We start from the raw sequence: 21,169 nt of genomic DNA, 5'->3' as shown, positions 1-21,169 counted from the left end.
GGCACCCCGACTGGGACTAGAACCCGGTGTGCCGGCGCCACAGGCGGAGGATTAGCCTAGTGAGCCGCGGCGCCGGCCAGAAATTCAGTCTTAAAGAGAAGTAACAGGGACAAGTTCACTCAGCTGATAGTAGATCCAGGAGGGTTTTTACTGCATCTTAGCTTCTGTTCGTTAAACAAAGTAGCCATTTATCATTGTCTACAAAGTGCAGACAGTCTTAGAGAATAGTGGCTTTAAAAGTTAGGCTACTGATTGTCTTTTTAAAACTTTGTTTAAAAGGATAGGTCTGCTGAATCAAGTTAAATAGCAGTTAGTATGACAAGAGTGACTTGTGATTTTTGAAAATACTTTTATTAATGTAATATAGCATGTATTATTAATAAAAAACATACAGCAAGAATGAAAATTAACGTTTTTTAAAAGATTTATTTATTTATTTGAAAGTCAGAGTTACACAGAGAAAGAAGGAGAGGCAGAGAGAGAGAGAAAGAGCGATCTCCCATCCGCTGGTTCACTCCCCAGTTGGCCGCAGCGGCTGAAGCTGCGCTGATCCAAAGCCAGGAGCCAGGAGCTTCTTCTGGGTCTCCTATGCAGGTGCAGTGGCCCAAGGACTTGGGTCATTTTCTGCTGCTTTCCCAGCCATAGCAGAGAGCTGGATTGGAAGTACAACAGCCGCGACACGAACGGGCACCCATGTTGGATGCCGGCACTGCAGGCAGCGGTTTTACCCAGTATGCCACATGGCCCCTGAAAATTAACTTAATATCATTGCCGATAACCCTGTGACATGTTACATACTCATAGTTTTACATGGTACAGACTATATTCATGATTTTGTATCCAGGTACAAAATCATAAACATCTGCCTGTGTCATTAAGCTCCTTGTAAAATTAATTTTCACGTTTTTAAAGGTTGTTTATTTATTTGAAAGGTGGTCTAGGGGTAGGGGTGGAGAGAGTGAGTGAGCTACCAACTGCTGGCTCACTCCTCAGATAGCCGCAATGGCCAGGTCTGGACCAGGCCAAAGCCAGGAACTCCATCCAGATTTGCCGCATGAGTGGCAGGAGTCCAAGTACTTGGGCTATCTTTTACTGCTTTTCTTTCTTTTTTAAATTACTTAATAGGGTGAATCAATTTCATATATATAGGTAAAAGGGCATAATGATACTCTCCATCCCTCCTCCCCCCTTCCTTCATTTCTTTTTTTTTTTAATTTTAATTTTTACAGTGACATACTTTCAGTTTATTTTATAATCACAAGCTTGACCCTCCACTAAATAAGAATTCAACAAGTAGTAAGTACAAAAACCACTGTTCCTTAAGAGTATAGACAACTGCTTTTCCATGCATATTAGCAGGGAGCTGGATGGGAAGTGAAGCATCCAGAACTCGAACCTGTGCTCCAATATGGGATGCCAGTGTCACAGTTGGTGGCTTAACTTGTTGTGCACAACGCTGGCCCCATGTAAAACTAATTTTCAACATGAGATTGTGGATATACTCTCAAGTACTTAATAGTTCCCTATTGTTGAAGGTGTCTGTTTTTATTTTGCTCTGTGTCTAATCTTACATATTTTCCATGTTAATTTTCTTGTCATTATAAGAGAAACTAGAAGTTGAATTACTGAGGTAAAAGATATGCATATTTTAAATACCTGATGCATACTACCATGTGGATATCCAGAGCTGACCCTTCATTTAATCTGATTTAGTGTTTCTTCTTCCTTCCACATGACAGAGGGTCTGAAAATCAGGATATTTTAGTATTAAGCATTCAGCTTAATCTTCAGAGATAAGTGGCAATGAGGTGACCCTTTTAGGCAGTTAATTAGTTCCCTTTTTTTCTGGCATTTGGATTCTTGTTTGTAAAATTTCAGTCTTGTTCTGACACAGGATATTAACATTTTAAAAAGATACAGTAAGTTATCTTTCCATACTCTCGCGTGAAAGATGTCTCGGAAATTCATGGTGTCCTTTACCATTCCTAGTTTCAAGAATTCAGGATGTAAATTAATGATTTCTGAGGAAGTAAAGTTCCTGAGTGACTAAGATGCTCATCATGATATATTACAAATCCCTAATAAAGTCAAGACTGTTTGTCACCTAGGTCCAGACAACCCTCTCTCTGTGTACCTTAGGGAGAGAGTGGTCTCTGAGCAGGAGGGAAGGCAGGCAACCGGTGTTTACACTCCTCAGTTGTATGTGGCTACGCTTTAGGATAGTATCATTATCTCTACTTTAAAAAATTATTATTATTGACTTTTAAAAATTTATTTGAAAGAGAGAAAAAGAAGTAGGGAGGGAGGGAGAGAGAGAGAGAGATATCGAGATCCAGAGATCTTGAGATCTTCCATCTGCTAGTTCACTCCTCAAACGGCCACAATGGCCAGAAATGGTCTGGTCCAAAGCCAGGAGCCAGGAGCTTCCTCTGGTCTCCTTCATGGGTGCAGGGGCCCATAGACTTGGGCCATCCTCTGCTGCTTTCCCAGGAGCATTAGCAGGGAGCTGGATCAGAAGTGGAGCAGCTAGGACTTGAATCAACATCCATATGGGATGCCAGTGCTGTAGGAGGCGATTTTACCCACTACGCCACAGCACCCCTAAGAAATTATTATTAAAAATTGTACATACTGATGGGTTACAGTGTGACACTTCAATACATGGAACTGGCAGACATTATGTTAAGTAAAATAAACTAGGCACAAAGACAAAACCCACACGTTCTCCCTCACATCTGGAAGCTAAAATTCCTTAATCATTATCCTGAGTTTACAGACTAGGAAGCTCTTTGAATCTCTGAAGTTAAGAAACTTGCCCAAGCCTATCTATATGCCTTCTGAGTTGGGGTGGCCGCAGTATTCTTTTGTGTCCTTCTGCCTCTAAAAGAAGGAGTTCTGGGCGCTCATGGAAGAGACTCGCGCACCAGAAAGCTTCTGAAGCCGCAGAAGACAGGCACTTCCAACCAGTGATTGTGCTTCCCCTGAAAGTCCTTCCAGGGGAGGGGGACAGCCTGACAGCCTGTGGGAAGGCTTATAAACGGTCTAGAGATTTTTCTGGTTTTTTTTTTTTAAACTTCATAATAGGGCTTTTTGTTCTTTGTGCAGTGGAATATTTAGTTACAGCTCCTGTCTTGGGTTTGTTGGATTTTCAGGTTGTACTGCCTGCTCCATTGTTCTCTATTTGCAGTTATTTCTGATCTTTCCTCTCCACCTCCTGGGCTTGAGGCTGATTCCTCCTGTTGCTCTTCATCATCATCCTCTACACCCATCAGCAACTCCCTTCCCCGCCTCTCTTAGAACCTGATTTCATTCCAGCCTGGCGTGGCCACCCTTGTCTGCAGATGGGAACGGAGTTTGAATGGCCTTCCTGAGAGTGCGTGGGACCTGTTCCTTTGTTTCCTTGTGAACCATCCTTGGACCTGACTCAGCAAACAGTCTACCCCTGGAGGAATCTAATCTACCTGAAGCAACCCTGAGTTCTCAGAACCACCTGCTGCCCCACCAGCTGACGTACCATTCTCCTGGACCATAGGAACCAGTGGGCTTCTTTTTCCTCCTGGGGTGTGCCAAATTATGCCTTGTACCTTGGAGAGCCCACGTGAGACCCTCCCAAAGGTGCTGTATGTTCTACCTCATGGGGTATTCTCCTGGCAACTTCAGTGTACTTTTTTAGGAGAGTATCTTTAACAAAGCAGAGGGATTCTTAGTTTGGCAACAATAAGGCTTGGATCTGAGTCTTCTACCTGATGCCAATGCTCGGTTTGTTGTCCCCATGTTCTAAAAACACACAGACTGGCAGATGCCATTTTGGTCTGAGAGGCTGACTTGTTTGAAATTCTTAATTTCATATGTTCAGCTTGGGGCCAATTTACTCTTTATCTATGTCGTATTCTCTCATGTTTACTAAGGAGGGACCAGGATGATATGGTCATCTGAGGCTATCATTTGCAAAGGCTGGGAGTATTGCATATTTGTTCCCATGTCTGAGGTTTGGAAACTTTGCTATTAGAGAGTGATTCTTTGTGAAGCCATTGCTTTGAGGTCAAAAATAACCAGGGATTTCAAACTGGGCCAGGGACAAGGTGCTAGAGTCTCAGACTCCAGAAATATTTGAGACTGGTATTATATCAGTTTGAGTATTTGGTCACACATGTGTTCCAGATATAAATATATTTATATAAATTTTATATATATATTTATATAAATATATTTATAACTGTGTGTGTGAGATGTATGTGCATGTATGTGTGTGTGTCTCAAGAAGTAAGAAACTAGAAGTGAATGACCTCAAAAAAAAAAAAAAGGTTAGGCTAAAAATTGCAGACACTTGCCTACTTGCAAATGAATCACTATAGGAATATGATCTTCCCATGTCAACAAGAAACTTGTTTTCTAGTCGAGGAATGGGAGAATCCAATGATCAAATGAGATTTTTGGAGTGAAGATCTATCTAGTTGATCCCTACTCAGTTTTTCTGCATAGCAGAGAAGTGTAGTGTTTTGACATCTTCCCTATCTGCTGCCTATGATAGGCTCATCCCAAGAATATCCCACAGCAACTTGATGTTATCACATGACCTATGGGATATTGTGTCTCCAGGACTGAGTCAGTTGGGAGAGACCAGCGACTACAGAGTAGATCTTCCTGTTGGGTTAATGAACTAGACTGCTTGTGTCCCCTAATTCTTAATATGCAGGAAGCAACAGCTAGGATATCTTCTAATGTCTGTGTTAACTCAGTGGCAAGTGCCTCAGATTCCCTGCTGGTCTTGGCCAGTCTCCCTGATTTGGGGTACCGGCTATATTTCAGCTTTGACGTTAAAGCTTTTCAGGGTAGGGTGAGCGGCACCCTAATCCAGATGCTGCTCATTAGCTTGCTTTGCAAAGGCTACTCACTCCTAGTCATCACCTAGCAATCAGACAGAACCAACGGATTGCCCCTTTGCCCGTGGTTATGATGTCAAATAGTGGACTGACTCCAGCAACAGGGGAACAGACTTTAATCATAGGCCTTTACTGACCACTGAGAGTGAGGCCTCGGGCTCACAGACTGGGATACAGCATGTGAAGGTGGTTTTTTTTTTTTTTTTTTGGTTTATAATTTTTAAAAATGTAAATGATTATTTTATTGCTAACTTAAAAATAAATGACTTTGTATTGATTGTGAAATAGTCTGGCTCTACCTTCCTGCAAGACAAGGTGACTTGGTGCCACCATGTGGTAGATTTTTGTCCAGGTTTTGGAATGGGGCTAAAATCTTTTTATTCAATCACACTGTTTCAAAAGATCAGATTTTTGCAAAAGATTTAACTCCCAAAGCATGTGATGTGACTGTATCTGAGCTTCAGACTTAAAGTGCTGCCTCCAAAAGAATCACGTTCTTTATTGAGAGCATCTAGCTTTAGGGGGAAGTGGGGGAGATCTCTCCTATATTATCTAAAAGGCAGAACCACCTTACACTAAACATCCTCTGATCGAGGCTTGGATGTTTCACCAGGAAATAACATTTCTGTTCACATTCTGGGTTCAAGAAGCCAGATCCATCACCTCCCTCCTCTGGTACTCCCTTTCCCTTCATACCCTAGTCCACGTCCTGGACTCCCTTCCCAGAACTCAGTGCTTACACAGGAATGGTTCTCATGTGCTTTTTCTTTCCTTGTTGGGATGAGCAGAAGAAGATCATGATCATGATCTGCTGTATTATCCTTGCGATCATCTTAGCTTCTACCATTGGGGGCATATTTGCCTGAACAAGGTGAGCCATCTGGAGGGAGGGTCAGGCCTGCCGTTCCTTGAACTCTTGTGTCTGGGAGCATGCATTTTTTTGTCACCAGGTGGTAGGACTGACACAGGTTAGGACCTTAGAAAACTAAAAAAAAAAAAGGTGTACATCTCATAGGAAAATGAGTGAAGAATGAGTTGGTAGCAGGTAGTGGGATGTGGGGGGAGGAGTAAAGGAGATGGAAGGCAGAAGTCTGACCCACAGAGTGCTTCGCATACATTAAAGATGTTGATTCCTGTGGCAAAATTTGAGCCTTGGTGTTGGGAATGGTGAAAGGATTCAGTTTTTGTATGAGATGTACCTGAGCTCTGGAAGAGGGCCACACATAAACCTAAATTCAGAATATTTCTTCCCTCCCAAGGTTAGGACAAGTTAATGCAGCCTTGTGCGTAGTCCCTTACCCCTGGTGGGAGAGAAACTTGGTGATCCTGACCATGAACACTGTGTTATGTAATCTATGATTTTCTTCCTCCATTCTTATCTCCTTCAGCCCTCACAGCTGGACCCCTGGCTGGCCATTTCTAATCCCTCCACCTTGGTGGTGCCATGACTTCTCCACCGCAGACTCCTCACCCACTACTCCTCCTTCCATTACGAGACTTCTTGTGACACAGGGCACCACTCAACTACTTATTAAAAGTTGTGCAAAAGGAGAACATGAAAACTGGAATTGGGTGGGGGGAAGGGTTGAAGGAACAGGGAGCATAGCAACATACAGCTGTTAGGCAGATAGAGGGACTGCAGGGTAGAGAGCAAAGCATAATGGGTACTTGTTTGTAAACAGAACTTACAGCCTGCATCACCATCTGGCGGAGAAGAGGAAGCTACTGTAGCACACCATGTTCAACAGGCTCTTATTTGAACTGCTGTGAGTTGTTTGAGAAGATCGGGGTGTTTCTTATTTCTGCTCTTGAGGTTCTTTGACCAGTCCACACGCTTCCCTCTCCCAGGCCCAAAAGTAGTCTTAAATGCAAAGGTAATCTAAGGATGGGCACTGCACCTGTATTGCCCACTGCTTAGCACAGTGCCTGCCACTCAGAGGTGCTCAAATGTCTGATTTAATTACCTGTAAGTAAGCTCTGGTTTCATTCACGGACAAGTCCTTTAAGGGCATACAGTTTGCTACTACCAGAGGCTGTGTGAAGCTGCCTGGGAACGGGCTGAGCCATTCATGCAAACATGCTACAACAGGCTCCCCCTTTTCCATAGCATACACTGTGGGTGTGTGATGATGGAGGGGTTCTATTAACAGCTGCTCATCCTGTAGAGAGGGCCAGCCCCAGAACTGCATTCAGTAACTAAATACAGACACCACTCAGAAGAAACTGGTTTATACTACACCATGATTGAACTCCCAGCAGCCATCACACTCTGTGAACCACAGCAAAGGAGAGGTGCAGATGTCATGTGAGAAAGGTGAAATGCGGCTATCACTTCACTTCTCACCTGATTTGTGTTGTCAGCTGAAACTGTTGGCCAGTGATGTATGTGCAAGAAACTGTTCCAAACACTGTCCCAATTCAAGGTTCAACTGTATTCAGCTTTAAACCAGCTCTGTGAATACAACTCTGAACATAAATTACTTAGTAATTAAATGAGGGTCACTAAAAATACATTAAAAATTATAATATACAATTCTTGAGGACCACCCAAATTTTTAGATAAATGTTTTTCAAAGTAAATTAAATTCTTATTTTCTTTGCTGGAGATCTCTTTTTTAAGTAGGATTAAATAATTACATGTTTCCTCAGTGTGCCATTTCCTACCTACTTTGAAAAGAAACTGGTTTTACTATTTCTATCAGTTTAGGTTTAGTTTGAGTAGGGTACAGAAGACTGCTGCTGGCTGCATCTGAAAAAGATTAATCTTGTTAAACACAGGGAGCTGGTACCATGGGGATCTGAATCACAGGGCATCCCCATTTATCCAGAAGTGAGCAATTGTGTGCTGGATGGCACTGTTCTAGATCTTGCAGGGGCACAAAGATAGAGCCAAACACTTTCCCTCGTGGAGAATTTCAGACCTAACAAGCACCACCCAGTTTCAACTTTTGTTATCAGTTCCTTTCGCTAAAAGGTATTATCCTTGTCATATTGTCAACATCCCTCTTTTTCCAAGGCTGAGAGAAGATGGGTACCTTGGCATCAATAAATACCTGTTCAATCAGTTCATTGATGTACTGTCATTTTTTTGTTACTCCAAAAAGGTTTATATTTGTAACTAGGAAAATGTGAAAGAACCCAGCTCTTCCTGAAGCATGTGCACACAAAAGGCAGCACAGATACCAAGTCAGCATTGCATCAGAGCTGTGGGACGCAAGCATTTGCTGGAGTCCTGATGACACTCATCTTACAGTTCAGGAGACCCAAGAGCTCTTTAGTCTGAAGAGGGGAGAGAAGACTGCTGCTGGCTAGCTGTGAAAAAGATTAATCTTGTTAAAGGCAAAGAGGGAGTGGAGATGGAACCAGCCAGTCAGACCTATATCTTAATCTTTTTTTTTTTTTTTTTTTTTTTGAGAGGCAGAGTGGACAGTGAGAGAGAGAGAGACAGAGAGAAAGGTCTTCCTTTTGCCGTTGGTTCACTCTCCAATGGCCGCCGCGGTCAGCGCGCTGCGGCCGGCGCACCGCGCTGATCCAATGGCAGGAGCCAGGTACTTATCCTGGTCTCCCATGGGGTGCAGGGCCCAAGCACTTGGGCCATCCTCCACTGCACTCCCTGGCCACAGCAGAGAGCTGGCCTGGAAGAGGGGCAACCGGGACAGGATCGGTGCCCCAACCAGGACTAGAACCCGGTGTGCCGGCGCCGCAAGGCGGAGGATTAGCCTAGTGAGCCGCGGTGCCGGCTATATCTTAATCTTTTAAGGGATTAAGAGATTCCAGTGAGAATTGAGGTGATGCTCAAACTTTATTTAATAGAATGTACTTTAAAAAACGGTAACTTTTTCAGAAGTCATCTGTTTACATGCCACTACTTAGTTATGACAGAAGAGCTACCCAAAGACTTTAAGGGAAGGCCGAGGGGAATAAAAATATAGCTTCTTTCTCTTAGTAGCTTATGTACATTTATTCTTGCTCTTATTACACACGATCAGGCAGGTAGAACTTGCCCCAGTAGCGCCCTTTCTGGGTCAAGTCATAAGGACTCAGGTATTTGCGTATCCCCAGCATGTTGGCAGTGGCTATGCGTTCAAAGGTCCAGGGGTTTTGATTGTTTTGTTCTCTTTCCTCTTGATCTTTCCGCATCTTCTCTAGGGTTTCACGGCTCACTGCCTTCGCTGGGAAGGGCAACTTGTGGGCAGCCTGGTTCAGGAAACCTTCTACCTCTTTGAATTCACACCGTCCACCCATCTCTACCACGAGGCGGCCAGCCTTCACAGGGGTCACATAGTGATCAATGGCACCTTTGCCACCCCCCATGCGCTGCCCGATACCCTTGCGGGTGATGGGCTTGAAAGGGGCTGGTACCCGCCAGATGGCAAACATGTTCTTGGGGTCCATAGAGCGGTTGATTGTTAGGCGCATCATTTCAAAATGTCCCCAGTGGAGGTAACCTCCACCCAGTGCCTAAAAATGAATGGCAGAATTAGAAACACAAGAGGACTTAGATAGACTCCATTATTATGTCTCTTCTTTTATAAGCATGGATTCAATGATAGAAACAAAAGTTAAAATATGCGTTCTCTAAGTGCCATGGAATCCAAACCTTGGGTACAGTACAGTAATAAAGGAGAAAAGGCAAAGTGAATCATACACAGGGGGAGAGGGAGAGACAGACCTCAATCTCTTCCATCTGCAGGTTCATTCCCTAAAAGGCTACAACTGCCAGGGCTAGGCCAAGTTGAAGCCAGGATCCAGGAACTCCATCCAGGTCTCCCATGTGGATGGCTGGTTCCCAAGTGCTTGGGTCATCAACAGCTGCCTCCCAGGTGCATTAGCGGGAAGCTGGATCAGAGGTAGAGTAGTTGGGACTCAAATTACTCTTATATAGGATGTGGGCATCCTAAGCAGTAGCTTAACCACAAGGCCCACCCCAGGAAGTGACATTTAAAGTTGAGGCCAGAATGAAAATAGCTGAAGGAAGAGAGGAGTGCTGCAGTCAGAAGAATGGCTTATGTAAAGGACCTAACCCTGCAAGGGGCGCGTTTAGGTAGAAGCCAGTGTGTCTGGAGTGGAGTGAGGAAGGGGGAGAGTGGACACTCGGGTTGTCTGGCTGCCAGATGGACAATAAATCCTGGTGCACGCCCATGGTGTAGGGACTGACATAAGTAAGAACTACTCAACAAGAAAAGAAACACCATCCCGCATCCTGCGTCACACTTCTATTTTTACCAGAGGCTTGGAAAGATCTTATGGTCTGATTATGGGGCAAATTAGGGAGCCACTTCTTTCTCCCACCTTTACATTATTTTCATTTTACATTAAAAAAAACTATAACTCAGATGTTTACTTGGTACCCAGTAGCCTCTACACATATTAAAGAGCAACTGGTGGCAGTTCTCATAAAATCTGTGATGGAAGAGATTAAAGAGTATGTGAGATGTTACTGACTTCCATCCTATAGTTGGCTGATGCTGAACTCACTCACCAAGATTGCAAAATTGCCTTCTGTGAATTCAGTAGCTTCAGTGGAAGGTCCGCGTATGTCACTCAAGTTTTTAGGTTCTCTTCTGACTTTTGGCACAAGCGGTACCCTTTCAACAAATCTCAGTTTGGGCTTTTCAGGAATGGAAACATCTGAAAGCACACACAACCAAGAATAAGTAAAGCTACATATCTTACAGGATCCTCTGTTTTTCCTAGTCAGATTTATAACAATTACGTCAAAATCTAAAGGTTACCACTGAACAGTAATTTCAAAGGTATATCATTATCTTCTTGTGGATGCTTTTAGAGTTTCCTTTTTTAAACTTAACTTTTCAAAGTTTCACACACATAAAAGGGCCAAATTAAAAAATACACAGCTAAGGGAATTACCAGGTAAGTTAATACATGAACACACACACACACACACACCACTATCACCCAGGTAAAGAAACAACACTAGGTAGTGTTTTTAATCTCAATTTGATAGAAAAGGAACTTGAGGCCTAGCGAAATTTTTTAATTTGGTCTAGGCCAGCTAGTTAAAACAGCTAAGCTGGGAAGCATGACATTTTTATTTTATTTTTTTTGACAGGCAGAGTGGACAGTGAGAGAGAGAGAGAAAGGTCTTCCTTTACTGTTGGTTCACCCTCCAATGGCTGCTGCGGCCGGCGCACCGCGCTGATCCAAAGCCAGGAGCCAGGTGCTTCTCCTGGTCTCCCATGGGGTGCAGGGCCCAAGCACTTGGGCCACCCTCCACTGCACTCCCTGGCCACAGCAGAGAGCTGGCCTGGAAGAGGGGCAACTGGGACAGAATCCCGGCACTCCGACCGGGACTAGAACCCGTGGTGCCGGCGCCACAGGCGGAGGATTAGCCTAGTGAGCCGTGGCGCCAGCCATGCATGACTCTTTAAAACGCATATACAGAGGCTTTCTATGCTGCAGTTCCTTCAGTGTACAATCCTGTGCTGGCTGTGGCCAGGTGAACACAACAGTAGGCCAGACATGTGACAGCTATCATCTTACTCAAATTTGGAAAAAAAAAAAAAAACCTTATAATTCATCTAATCTTTTTCTGTAGTCAGTCAAGCATGGAGGCTTGTATCACACAGACTTAAGGGAACTGGCACGTTATTACTATTCAGAGTTAGAGGAACTGCCCCTCCCTCCCAACATTATGTGCAACTACAGAGCAATTTAGCAATGTTTTCTCTTGCTACAAGTCAGTATTTCTGTTTTTTTTAATTTTTTTTTTTTTTTTTTTTTTTTGACAGGCAGAGTGGATAGTGAGAGAGAGAGACAGAGAGAAAGGTCTTCCTTTGCCGTTGGTTCACCCTCCAATGGCCGCTGCGGCCGGCGCATCTTGCTGATCCGAAGCCAGGAGCCAGGTGCTTCTCCTGGTCTCCCATGCGGGTGCAGGGCCCAAGCACTTGGGCCATCCTCCACTGCCTTCCCGGGCCATAGCAGAGAGCTGGCCTGGAAGAGGGGCAACCGGGATAGAATCCGGCACCCCAACCGGGACTAGAACCTGGTGTGCCGGCGCCGCAAGGTGGAGGATTAGCCTGTTAAGCCACGGCGCCGGCCACAAGTCAGTATTTCTAGAGTGCACAGCGGTTTAGTAATTGTTTGTAGAAGGTAAGACCCTCACATGTCCCCTGTGATTTTTTTTGAAATTCCTAGTACATTGGGAAAAACAAAAAGTTGATTTACAAGACTGTGTCTTACCTCAGTGTTTACATGTAACAAACTGGTGCTTTTCCTGTGATGATATTAAGTGACTGCATATATGTGACCACAGTTGAGGCCAGTTAGCCCTGGCTGAGTGGCCCACGCCGGAGGAGGGTGCAGAGCAGCTAGCACGTTGGACATGTGCTCCTTAAGTACAGGAACATTTGGGGCTTTTATCCTTCAGCTCATCTCTGGTGCCTGGAACATGTGTGGCGATACAAATGCCTCACATACTCGGTGAGGGAGCACAGGAAACACCAGACCTCTCCTACGTCTGCTTGCCTCTCCTGGGTTCCCTCCCATCAAAGACGGACACACAGGAAACGACGGACAGGTGCTCACCTCCTAACGATGGCACCGGGAGCAGCGTCTTCAGGCCAGCACCGGCAGGTGGGGCTGCCCAAGAATCTAAAACGACAAATTACACGTACAACGTTGGCCAAAGGTACTGAACTCCCGACGGGGGTGTACGGAGGCATGGGACGCGAGGTCCATTACGTGGGCTCAAAGAAGCCGGATGGGGTCTCTGGGGAGCGGTTCCCAGACTCGGCTGTGACCTTGCTGCGCAAATCCCCAGGGTGGAGGCGGCGGCGGGAAGGCGGAGCCCCTAACCAGTGCTGCACCAAGTACATGCGGAGCCTCTGGGCATGGGAGACAGCATGGGAAACGGGGGGAGGGCACCGGGAACGCCTTCTTCCGGGATCAGCAGGGACTTCTGACCTGACAAGGGCACCCGCAGGAGCGGCGCACTGGCGCGGGCCAGCAGCCTCCACATGGTCGCACGCGAGCGGCCGCCACCCCGCTTTGTAGCTGTGCTGGACAACCACGCTGGAGTCGGATCAGGACGCAGCTCAGCCGAGCCGGAAGTTGTGTGCACACTGGTCCACCCCGCCGAGAATTCCGACGGAAGCGGAAAACATCCGAGGCTCGCAGTTTGGGTTCCGGGGCTGATGTCTGCTAGTCGACAAAGCACGGGCGCTCCTACGGGCGCTCCTGGAGGCTGTCAACCGTATCCAATATTTTTCCCCAAAGCAGGGAAGCAGGGCGGGGAGGTTCCTCCGTCCCGCCGTCAGCGCAAGCTGATATTTGACATTCCGGGCAAATGCATTACCGCCCTTTTCTGCGGGACCCTCTCAGATTTGCAAAATGTCTCTGACTTGTGAACGTTTACTGAGCACTTGCCGTATATCAGACGTTGAATACCCCGTTGTAGCCCTTTGAACAAATCCCTCTTGAACGTTAAGTCATTGTAAGTTATCTGTTGCAGATTCCATCCTGAGGGTCAAAGGATTGACTTTCTCAGTGTCACAGAATAGCAAAACAGTGCAGTCAGAATTTGGGCACATACTCTCACACTCCAGTGAATGGACAATAGCATAAGTTGCTATTAAGTTGAAATGATGTATAATTATTCTGGTAGAATATTGAAAAAGCCATTTTTATGAACCTCAAGCTTCTTATAATTGTGACCCCCCCCCCAAGCTTCTAGGACACAAATGGGATTAGCAAATTGAGGCTAATGTCTGTTGTAGTTAAATTATACCAAATCTCTGTATGAATTTCCCCCACAATTAACTTCACAAACGTCAACAAATGAAACCTGTAATGCTTACAAAGCTGCCTGGAGAACTCTGACCACAATTGTATGCACTGTTTAATTTGCACACTGAATCTACTTCAAAAGGATGACTGGACTTTATTATAGCCAATCGTTTGTGCCCCAAGAGGAGTTCTTAAAAGGCCAAATGATAAATCTCCACAACCCTGACCTTCCCCTAGGGCTAGTCTAAGATTCCAGGCACCTCCTATATTATCCTCTAAATGTGCTCAGGCATCTAGAAATGTTTTGGGTGAAAAATAGAGTGGTAGCAAAATCATTCTTTGGTTTCTGAGTCTTTTGGTGCCCTAAAGTTTCCATTTCATTGTTTATTTTTATTTCTTTAAAAAGAGTTATTTATTTGAAAGGCAGAATGACACAGAGAGATGGAGAAACATAGAAAAAGATGTTCCATCCACTGATTCATTTCCCAAATGGCCATTACAGCCAAGTCTGGGCCAGGTTGAAGCCAGAAGTCTAAAATTCCATCTGAGTCTCCCACGTGAGTGGCAGTGGCCCAAGCACAGGCAGTTGTAGCCATCTGGGAATGAACCAGCAAGTGGAAGATCTCTCTGTATCTCTCCCTCTCACTCTGTAACTCTGCCTTTCAAATATATAAAATAAATCTTAAAAAAGAAAGAGCTTCTGCCTAACAAAGGAAACAGTTAACAAAGCGAATAGACAATCCACAGGATAGGAGAAAATATTTGCAAATCATAACATCTGATAAAGTATTACTAGTCAAAATATATGAAGAATTCAAACAACTCAGTAGCGAGAAAACAAATAGCCAGTTAAAAAGTAGGCAAAGAAATGAAATAACCATTTCCCAAAAGAAGACATAAGTAGTCAACAGGTACATGAAAAAAATGCTCAGCACTGCCAATCGTTAGGGAAATGTAAATTAAAACCACAAGGAGGGGCAGATATTTGGTGCAGTGCTTAAGTCACTGCTTGAGATTCCTACATCCCATATAGAAGTGCTTGGTTTGAATTCAGTCTACACTGCTTCTGATCCACTTCCTGCTAGTGTGCATCCTGGGAGGCAGTAAAAGATGGCTCAAGTATATTGGTTCCTACCACCCATGTTGGAGACCTGGACAGAGTTCCTGGCTTCTGGCTTCAGCCTGACCCAGCTCTGTCTGTTTTGGGAATTTGCGGAGTGAACATTTTTCATAAACTTTTTGATTCTCCTTTGTATACACAAAATGGAATATTATTAAGCTTTATTTAAAAATTTAATACTATTAAGTTTATTTTTAAAGCTTTCTATTATTTGTTTGAGAGAGAGAGTTACAGAGAGGGAGAAACAGAGAGAAAGGTCCTCCATCCACTGGTTCACTCCCCAAATGGCTATAACTGCCAGAGCTGAGCCAATAGGAAGCCAGAAGCCAGGAGCCAGGAGCTTTCTCTGGGCCATTCTCCACTGCTTTCCTAGGCCATAGCAGAGAGCCGGATTGGAAGAGGAGGAAGAGGAGCCAGGATATGAATCGGCACTCATAAGGGATGTCATACTGAGGTTTAGCCCACTATGCCCCAGTACCAGCCCCAACTACTAAGCTTTAAAGAGACAGAGGAATCTTGTCATTTGAGGCAACATGGATGAATCTCAAGGACATTAAGTTAAGTGAAATAAGTCTGCATAGTGTAAGAAAATTGTGCTCATAAAAGCAGAGAGTTGGAAGATGGTTGCCAGAGGCAGGGTAGTGGTAGGAGTAGGGGTGGTGGGGGAAAGGAATGGGGAGTTGTTTGTCAAAGGGTACATGATTTCAGATAGACAAGAGATCTACTATTGACTATAATCAATAATAATGTATTTTTCAAAATAGCTAAATAAATGTCAAAGGTCTCAAAAATGTTAGATAACAGAGGTAATGGATATGTTAGCTTGATTTAATTATTCTGTGTTGAATACACATATCAAAACATTACATTGTACCCACAAATGTATATAATTAGCTTTGTAAATAAAAGATAATGAAATAAAAGATAATATAAAGTTGGCTGGCGCCGTGACTTAACAGGCTAATCCTCCGCCTTGCGGCGCCGGCACATCGGGTTCTAGTCCTGGTCGGGGCACCGGTTCTGTCCCGGTTGCCCCTCTTCCAGTCCAGCTCTCTGCTGTGGCCCGGGAGTGCAGTGGAGGATGGCCCAAGTGCTTGGGCCCTGCACCCATATGGGAGACCAGGAGAAACACCTGGCTCCTGGCTTCGGATCAGTGCTGTGTGTGCACTGGCCGCAGCGTGCTGTCCGCAATAGCCATTGTGGGGGTAAACCAACGGAAAAGGAAGACCTTTCTCTCTGTCTCTCTCTCACTGTCCACTCTACCTGTCAAAAATAAATTTAAAAAAATTCATAAGAGAACAACTATATATATATATATATATAATTTATTTATTTGAAAGGCAGAGCTACAGAGAGGCAGAGGTAGAGAAAGAGAGACAGAGATCTTCCATCTGCTGGTTCACTCCTCAGATGGCTACAACGGCGGGAACCGAGCTGATCTTAAGCCAGGAGCTTTTTTCTGGGTCTCCCACATGGGTGCAGGTGGCTCAAGTACTTGGGCCATCCTCTACTGTTTTCCCAGGCCATAGCAGAGAGCTGGATAGGAAGAGGAGCAGCGGGGACTCTAACCGGGTCCACATGGGATGCTGGCACTGCAAGCGGCGGTTTTACCTGCTACACTGCAGCGTCGGTGCTGAGAAAGACTTTATTTTAACTTATGCCCAAGTCTATGGAAACTACTCTTGGGTGCTGTGTTAGTTTGCTAGAACTTCCACCACAAAGTACTACAAACTGGCAGCTTAAACCACAGAAGTTTATTGCCTCACCACCCTGGGGGGCACAAACCTGCAAGCCTGTTCCTTCTGCAAGCTTGGTTCCTTCTGAGGGTTGGGCTGGAGGATCTGCTTGAGGGCTCACTCTTCGGCTTGTAGATGGCCATCTTCTCTCTCTGTCTTTTTTCATTCTCTGCCCTCTATGCCCATCTATTTCTGTGGGTGAAAAGTCCCCCTTTCTAAAAAGACCCCAGCCATATTTGATTAGGGCCCACCATAATGACTTCATTTGAACCTGATTACCTTTATAGAGACCCTAATTCCAAATAGGGTCTTATTCTGAGCAGGGGTTAGGACTGAAACATGAATCATTGGTGAGACCCAGTTCAATCCTCAACAGGTGCTATCCCAGGGAGGTTCAGGAGTGGTGAGAGATCAGGGGCAGGGAAGATCTTAATCGATTGGAAAAAATGAAAGTGAGTAAACAGAGGCACATCTTGTGTCTCTCCCGCATTTTGTTTTCACTACTCGTTTTCTACCTGGAGGGGGACTAAGCTGCAGGAGATGAGTAGCTTTAAAACTTTTAAACAGAACTCAGAGTTGTGACTAATTCTTAGCACTGGGCATTTTAGGTACTGAAATCAGAATGCTTTTGGTCACTAGAAGTGATAATACAACTTCGAATTTTTTAAAATCAAGAGTAATGAGAAAATGTGTAAAAGCTCTTACATACAAATTATGGTTAGTTTGCATTTCTTTAGTGATGAGTAACATTGAACTTTTTCTCATCTCTATGATTTTAGATATTTTTGTTCATCTGTTTTCTAGATGTGTGCTTTGCTTGCTTGTATATCTTTTCTGTGTATTTTCAATGTACTATTAAATTCTTTCATATCCATCCAAAATTGCTTGCCATGTTTGTGTAACAATTTTGACTTATAATAAGCTTATTAGGGTCAGAGGTAGAAATCTAACATAATTCTGTCTTTCAAATATGTAAATAAATCTAAAAATTTCTGATTTAGTATGTGACTTTATGATGTACAAAATTATCACGACTTTTTTGATTCCCTGTGATATTTTATTCCATTCTTATTTTCTAATACCAGTGCTCCCAATTTTTAATTTTTGTCACTTTATTACACATTTTTACAACCATTTGGTCAAGTTCATCATTTTTACACTCCACTTTTCAAACAAAATGCTAAGTAATTTTAAAATATTCATATTCCTCTTCTTAGAGAGAGAGAGAGAGAGAGAGAGAGATCTTCCATTTTCTGATTCATTCCTCAATTCCCCTAATGGCTGTAATGGTCGGGGCTGAGCCAAGCTGAAGCTATGAGCCAGGAGCTGTGCCATTCAGGTCTCCCATATTCCCAAGTACTCGAATGGTTATCTGCTGCCTCTCGGGATACACTAGCAGGAAGCTGAGTCAGGTGAGGAGGAGCTGGGATTCAGCTGGCACTCTGATATGGGATGCAGGCATCCTGAGCAGTGCTTAACCCACTGCTCCAACAATGCCCCCAGCCTGGCTATGGTCTGTATATTTGATCTTTGAGATAAAATTTAGAACTGTTTTGTTAAGTTCCTATTCTCTATTTTTGTTTTCTTGGATACAATTCTTCTTATCTTTTGTTTTAATCTCAGAGCCATTCATACGTCTGAGTGAGAGTTGAGGCCTTTGCTATTTTAAAGTGTTTGCTGAGGGACTGGTGCTGTGGAGTAGTGGATTAAAGCCCCAGCCTGCAGCACCAGCATCCCCTATGGGCCCCTGTTCTACGGTTGCTCTACTTCCCATCCAGATCCCTACTAATATGCCTGGGAAACAGCAGAGGATGGCTCAGTCCCTGGGCCCCTGCACCCAAGTGGGAGACCTGGAAGACGCTCCTGGTTCCTGGCTTCAGATCAGCTCTTCTTTGCTGCCATTTGGGGAGTGAACCAGCAGTTGGAAGACCTTTCTCTCTGTCTGTCTCTACCTCTCTTTGTAACTCTTTCAAATAAATAAAAATAAATCTTTTAAAAAATAGTTGGAAGGAACTGAAAGTGTCATCCACTTAGTTCCAGTTCTGTGTTGTCTACAATCATGCGGGTCTTCTTATGGGCCAGTCATGTAGCTTCCAAGGGCAAGTACAATTTCATACAATTCTTAAATGGAGAAAAAAAGTGTTTGATAGCAATTTGCCTTCCTTTTCTCCTGCATTTCTGCAAAAGTTATGTGTAATTGACTACTCTCCTAAAGAAAGTTTAGGCTTTACCATCTGTGGCCACTAGAGGTCACCAAAGTGCTAGTCACTGCAATCTGAACCAAAAGCGTTGAGTATCATGTGACAAGGAACATACACATTTGGTTATGATTGCTGGGAACAGTTGCATCTTAATTCATTCTTCTCCATCACAGTCAGTACATTACAAGAGGCATCTGATCATAAGCAATGTACAAATCTCAAAGAATATAATTCTTAAGACGTTTCCAGATCGAAGAGAATTTTAGAGATGACTCTGCCAAACTCCTCATTTATAGAGGAGGAAACTAATGTTTGAGTTAACTGGAGGATTGCCTGTTCGGGTTACTCAACTAACTTATGAACAAATACAGAATAAGTACCCAAAATATTTTTTAGAGATTTATTTTTTATTTATCTAAAAAGCAGAGTTGAGAGAGAGAGAGCGAGAGCGAGCGAGATCTTCCATCTACTGGTTCACTCCTTAAATGCAATGGCTAGGGCTGATCCAGCCTGAATCCAGGATCCAGGACTTCATCCAGGTCTCCCACATGGGTGTCAGGGACCCAAGTACTTGGACCATCTTCCATTGCTTTCCCAGGCACATTAACAGGAGCTGGGTTGGAAGCGGAGCAGCTAGGATTCAAACTGGTGTTCATATGGGATACCAACATCTAAGGCTGTAGCTTAACCTGCTGCACCATGACACCGACCCCTACCCAAAATCTTTTTTTTTTTCTCACACTGTATTTGTAAATTGTGTTTTCCAACTGGATATAGTCTTTTCTGAATGGAATTCATTAATTCAATGTATATTTTATGCCAGGTGCTGTGCTAGACACAGCCCCTAAAACACTCCATCAGAACAGGTGCTATTACAACGCTGTGTAAGCTGCTTCATTCACTTGGCTGTCCCTCATGAACATGTCTTCACGAATACAAGTTTTTGTCTTCCACATGAAGTTTAGGCGCTTTTAACTATCCCATCACCTGGATGCGTGAGTTTGTCTTTCCATTGCCCTATTGTTGGATAAATATGTTGTTTCTACTTTTTCCATGCCATAAACATTATATGTTAGGAGAGAGCATTTTATTCTTCACTCCTAGGTTTCCTTCCATTACAGTGGCATTCCTGCCGCTTTTCTGGGACATAGTGACTCCCCTAACAGGTGTGTTTGGGATGAGAACTGGGGCCTGTGTGGCTCAAAGCTTTTTCTTCCGGCAGTCAGAGTTATCAGAGAGCAGGCACTTGCTCCGAGGTGCTAGGATGGGAGGCTGCTGTAATTCTGGGACTCAGCGTTAGGAAGTATACTGTTCACCTAAGCTCTGTTCTCTGATAGTCACAGCTGACATTTTGATTCTTGTGTATCTGTGTCCTCTGACCATTCTTTCCTTTATATAAATTTCATAATTGAGATATTTTGGGGGTAAAAGGCTTTTATTGCATATTTTTTATATTATCCTCTAGAAAGTTTGCACCAGTGTTGACTCCCACTAATGGCAAAAAGTTATGAAAACTTAAATTAGAAACATTTGTAGGGGCTGACATTGTGGCATAGTCGGTGAAGTTGCCACCTGTGATGCCAGCATTCCATATGGATTCTGGTTCAAGTCCTGGCTGCTCCACTTCCTACCCAGCTCGTTGCTAGTGTGCCTGGAAAAGCAGCAGAGGATGGCCCAAGTGTTTGGGCCCCTGCACCCACATAGGAGACTTGGAAGAAGCTTGAGGCTCCTGGCTTCAGCCTGGTCCAGCCCTGGCCATTGCAGCCATTTGGAGAGTAAAGCAGTGGATGGAAGATTCTCTCTCTCTCCTTCTCTGTGACTCTGTGTTTCAAATAAATAAGTATGTATTTTAAAAAATTTGTAAAAACTATTTAAAATTTTCTTAAAAATTGAAAAAACATTTCTTTGAAAGTTTAAATTTTTAAAAAATCTATATTTGTCTCATATATAAATATATAAAATTCTATATTGAATATAGATTATGTTGATTTTTTTATATATACAGTATATAAAATATGTTTTAAATTTGATTTTTAAAAAGATTTTATTTAGTTATTTGACAGTTGAGTTACAGACAGAAAGAGGGAGAGACAGAGGATCCCATCCTCTGGTTCACGCCGCAGATGGCCTCAACAGCTGAAACTGGCCGATTCAAAGCCAGGAGTCAGGAGCTTCTTTTGGGTCTCCAATGCAGATGTAGGGTCCCAAGCACTTGCGTCATCTTCCACTGCTTTCCTAGGCACATTAGCAGGGAGCTGGATTGGAAGAGGAGCAGCTGGGACATGAACCAGAGCCCATATAGCATGCCGGCACCGCAGGTAGAGGTTTAACCTACTATGCCACAGTGTTGGCCCCTAAAGTTGATTTTAACTAGTACAAATATTGAGGGAAAAAAGGAGAGTGTTATGATATTATGTCACTTTCTCAGTCTGAACCATCTGGGAATTTCGTAAGAAAAGATTTTGGTCATTTCATGTATAT

General features: G+C 43.8%; 2 protein-coding genes across 4 annotated transcripts in view; one reads left to right on the top strand and one right to left on the bottom strand.

Annotated features, from left to right (window-relative positions):
• STX3 (syntaxin 3) overlaps window positions 1-6,091 on the top strand; it is a 45,623-nt gene extending 39,532 nt beyond the window's left edge. Inside the window, exon 10 of one of the 3 annotated variants that reach the window (XM_062196073.1) lies at window positions 3,316-6,091. In XM_062196073.1, coding sequence (XP_062052057.1) covers window positions 3,316-3,423 — 108 coding nt within the window. In that variant the 3' untranslated portion in view covers window positions 3,424-6,091. Of the gene's footprint in view, window positions 1-3,297 lie in introns of all 3 variants that reach the window. The other 2 variants (XM_062196075.1, XM_062196074.1) reach the window with 2 other exon arrangements.
• A 2,563-nt stretch (window positions 6,092-8,654) lies between these two features.
• MRPL16 (mitochondrial ribosomal protein L16) lies at window positions 8,655-12,955 on the bottom strand. Its single transcript, XM_062196076.1, has 4 exons — window positions 12,810-12,955; window positions 12,432-12,497; window positions 10,366-10,514; window positions 8,655-9,344 (listed from the first exon to the last, which is right to left on the bottom strand). Exons 1-4 carry the CDS (start codon window positions 12,862-12,864, stop codon window positions 8,859-8,861), a joined length of 756 nt encoding a protein of 251 aa, XP_062052060.1. The 5' UTR covers window positions 12,865-12,955; the 3' UTR covers window positions 8,655-8,858.
• Window positions 12,956-21,169: the final 8,214 nt, after the last annotated feature.

Source organism: Lepus europaeus, chromosome 7 (assembly GCF_033115175.1).
Source record: "Lepus europaeus isolate LE1 chromosome 7, mLepTim1.pri, whole genome shotgun sequence".
Lineage (NCBI taxonomy): Eukaryota > Metazoa > Chordata > Mammalia > Lagomorpha > Leporidae > Lepus > Lepus europaeus.
Note: the sequence above shows the minus strand (reverse complement) of the source record. Positions and strands in the feature narration are given on the sequence as shown.

Bases quoted from the DNA above. Each gene is read 5' to 3' on its own strand.
- MRPL16 (XM_062196076.1), bottom strand. From the start codon at position 12,864: ATGTGGAGGCTGCTGGCCCGCGCCAGTGCGCCGCTCCTGCGGGTGCCC. The intron at 12,498-12,809 runs GTCAGAAGTCCC...TTGTCGTTTTAG, and splicing joins CCTGCGGGTGCCCTTGTCAG to ATTCTTGGGCAGCCCCACCT. The intron at 9,345-10,365 runs GTGAGTGAGTTC...ATTCATTTTTAG, and splicing joins AAGGCAATTTTGCAATCTTG to GCACTGGGTGGAGGTTACCT.